The sequence below is a fragment of the Eleginops maclovinus genome, chromosome 17, assembly GCF_036324505.1.
Source record: "Eleginops maclovinus isolate JMC-PN-2008 ecotype Puerto Natales chromosome 17, JC_Emac_rtc_rv5, whole genome shotgun sequence".
In the NCBI taxonomy this organism is placed as follows: domain Eukaryota; kingdom Metazoa; phylum Chordata; class Actinopteri; order Perciformes; family Eleginopidae; genus Eleginops; species Eleginops maclovinus.
This window is the reverse complement of record NC_086365.1, coordinates 10,165,186-10,167,704: the sequence shown is the minus strand read 5'-3', so window position 1 is coordinate 10,167,704 and position 2,519 is coordinate 10,165,186. Positions and strand designations below refer to the sequence as shown.

Sequence of the window (2,519 nt, the reverse complement as noted above, 5' to 3'; positions counted from 1 at the left end):
GAAAAACATCACTGAGTTTTAAATCGCATATTCTTTCATTTATACTATAGTACCCTTATGCATGGCGTATGCACACGGTTAGGATTACTCATAAAAACACTGCAAGTTGAACTTTGGCCTCTGTGCAAAGGATCAAAATCATCTGTAGCCGTGGAAAAAATTAAGAGATCACTTCAGCATTATCAGTTTCTCTTGTTTTATTTGTTATAGGTTTGTCTTTTGAGTGTAAGGATTTTTATTTTATTGTATTCTATAAACTACTGCCATTTTTCCTCTGTGTTGGAATTCAACCAACACTGAATGACTGCATAATGAAGAGATAAGATTCAAGAAAAAATGTGTTGAGTTTTCCGCGGCGGTATAAAGGTCAGAATACCTAGAAAAACATTCTTTATATACTTTATAAACTCCAAAATGGTTACAGATGAAACATGATTTTCTGGTAGACCTGCTTGTTGGCATGCTGCATTTGACACACATTCCTACTACCAGGAAGTGGTGTTGCTGCAGTTGTAGCTCCGCCCCCTGAGTTTTCTGGGTAATGGGTCGGTTTGTCTTTATGTAAGTAGGCTTCCTTCACTTCTGCAGTCACTTCAGCACGTAAGTAGAGCTGATTGTATATTTTAGACAATATTATATAATCATTTATATGTTGCATTAACATTGCTTTAAAACCCACAGGCTTAAAGTTGTTTGTTCAGTGTTTGTAGGAGAGGATTGTTTGTTTTGTTCACTTGATCTGTATAAACTGCATTTAAAACCGTACAAACAACATTATATTCTATACTCTGATCACACTTTGGACAATAACATGACACTTTTCGAGACATTTTGAAGACAAGTGGCAGGAGAATTAGTTTTATGTATGTTGTTTTGTTCAGCTAATTCTTTATCTTTGCCACAGCCAATGTTAAGCATGATCCTATCTCTTCCTCAGTGTGATTCAGTCGTAAACCAGCAGAGATGGCAAAGCTTATGGAAGATGAGGTGTTCATGGCTTTCACCACCTATGCAGTTATTGTCGTTCTGAAAATGTTGCTGATGGCTCCCCTGACTGTATTCTACCGCATAACCAGAGGGGTAAGTAACACTAGTGGTGCTTTAAACAATATATTTCTGTTCTACATGGGTCTGTACTTCAAAATCGATAACAGTTGTATTGGTTTTACTCCTGGTCTTTGAGAGGGAAATGTGTAATTTTATCTCTCTTATTTAGGCTTTTGCAAATGTGGAAGATGTGGCCAGAAAGCCTGCAGAGGAGAAGAAGAAACTGCTGAGAAACCATGAAGATGTAGAGCGAGTTCGAAGGTGAGATGATCAGAAGTTCTAAATGATAGAGTCTATAAAGAAATAGACCTAAACACAGGGGCACATTCTGGAAATCTGGCTAGGTTATCATCATGGGAAGCTAAATAATAATGCAATATATTAGAAGGATAAGAGTAGTACAACTGAGTAACGATACTCACACAGCAGTAGGTGTGGCATGTTGCCTCTCAACAACCCAGCCTGTGTTGGAAAGATTATCATGTTTGAAATATAAATAAATGATTATCAGTATTACCAGATAAAAGACTTCTATGGGCAATTCAAAATGTAAACTGTCCAATACAAGTTGTGATATATATACTGATAGATCCTATGTGTTTTTGTTCTCCAGGTGTCACCAGAATGACATAGAGACCATCATTCCGTTTGTGTTGATCGGCCTGCTTTACGCTCTGACCGGACCTGCGCTGACCGCCGCTTTGCTTCACTTCCGCATCTTTGCCGGCTCTCGCATCTGCCACAGCATCGCCTACCTGTGCTGTCTGCCTCAGCCCAGTAGGGGACTGTCCTGGATGGCAGGCATGCTGGTCAACTTCTCCATGGCTTACAGCGTGCTTACCACCGTTCTCTATCTTTAGAAAGTGGACCACTTAACCTTTTCACATGCCAACATGAAACCTGTAGCTGTTTGTTACTGAATTCTGGCTTCAGTTTGATAAATAAACTTACTCTTTGTCCTGGAATGAATGTCATGGGTGGAGGACTTTTTCAATCAACTTGCTAACAACCTTGTGTCTAAGTACTTCTAAAGGTGAAACAGGTACTTAAACTGAAAGGAGAGCAAGATCATTCATATAAAATGTCAAAAAATAGTCCCCCCTGTTACTTCAGACTTAACAGCATGTATTTTGCAATATTCAGACCAGCCTAGATAACAATTATGTCCATACTGACTTCAAAATGGGTGTGAGTTTCAGTGTATGATATAGCTGAGGTTAAGTTGCTACCACATTGGCAAACCTACCTAGTACGTGTTGTTTGAGGACAGATCTGCTTCCAAAGATTACACAGCCCCAGGAAGGATGCCAAGAACTCCGTTTACGATTTCTTTTTGCTGTTCACAGTGACTGTGCAAAAACCAAGGGAACATGTAGATACTATGAACTCTTACCTTCACACTCACTTAAACCTGAAACTATTTAGCTGAATCAACTTCCTATTGGACCACATTGACAAGATAAATGTCTCTC

At 39.1% G+C, this 2,519-nt stretch overlaps 1 protein-coding gene across 1 annotated transcript; it reads left to right on the top strand.

Annotated features, from left to right (window-relative positions):
- The first annotated feature begins 425 nt into the window (after positions 1-425).
- Positions 426-2,016, top strand: LOC134879407 (microsomal glutathione S-transferase 1-like). Its single transcript, XM_063905907.1, has 4 exons — positions 426-600; positions 938-1,080; positions 1,217-1,308; positions 1,661-2,016. Exons 2-4 carry the CDS (start codon positions 964-966, stop codon positions 1,905-1,907), a joined length of 456 nt encoding a protein of 151 aa, XP_063761977.1. The 5' UTR covers positions 426-600; positions 938-963; the 3' UTR covers positions 1,908-2,016.
- The last annotated feature ends 503 nt before the right edge of the window (positions 2,017-2,519 follow it).

What these genes read in the sequence shown, in the direction of transcription:
- LOC134879407 (XM_063905907.1), top strand. Translation starts at nt 964, where the DNA reads ATGGCAAAGCTTATGGAAGATGAGGTGTTCATGGCTTTCACCACCTAT. An exon ending in TCTACCGCATAACCAGAGGG is followed by an intron (nt 1,081 to 1,216) that starts GTAAGTAACACT and finishes TCTCTTATTTAG; the next exon opens with GCTTTTGCAAATGTGGAAGA. An exon ending in GATGTAGAGCGAGTTCGAAG is followed by an intron (nt 1,309 to 1,660) that starts GTGAGATGATCA and finishes TTTGTTCTCCAG; the next exon opens with GTGTCACCAGAATGACATAG.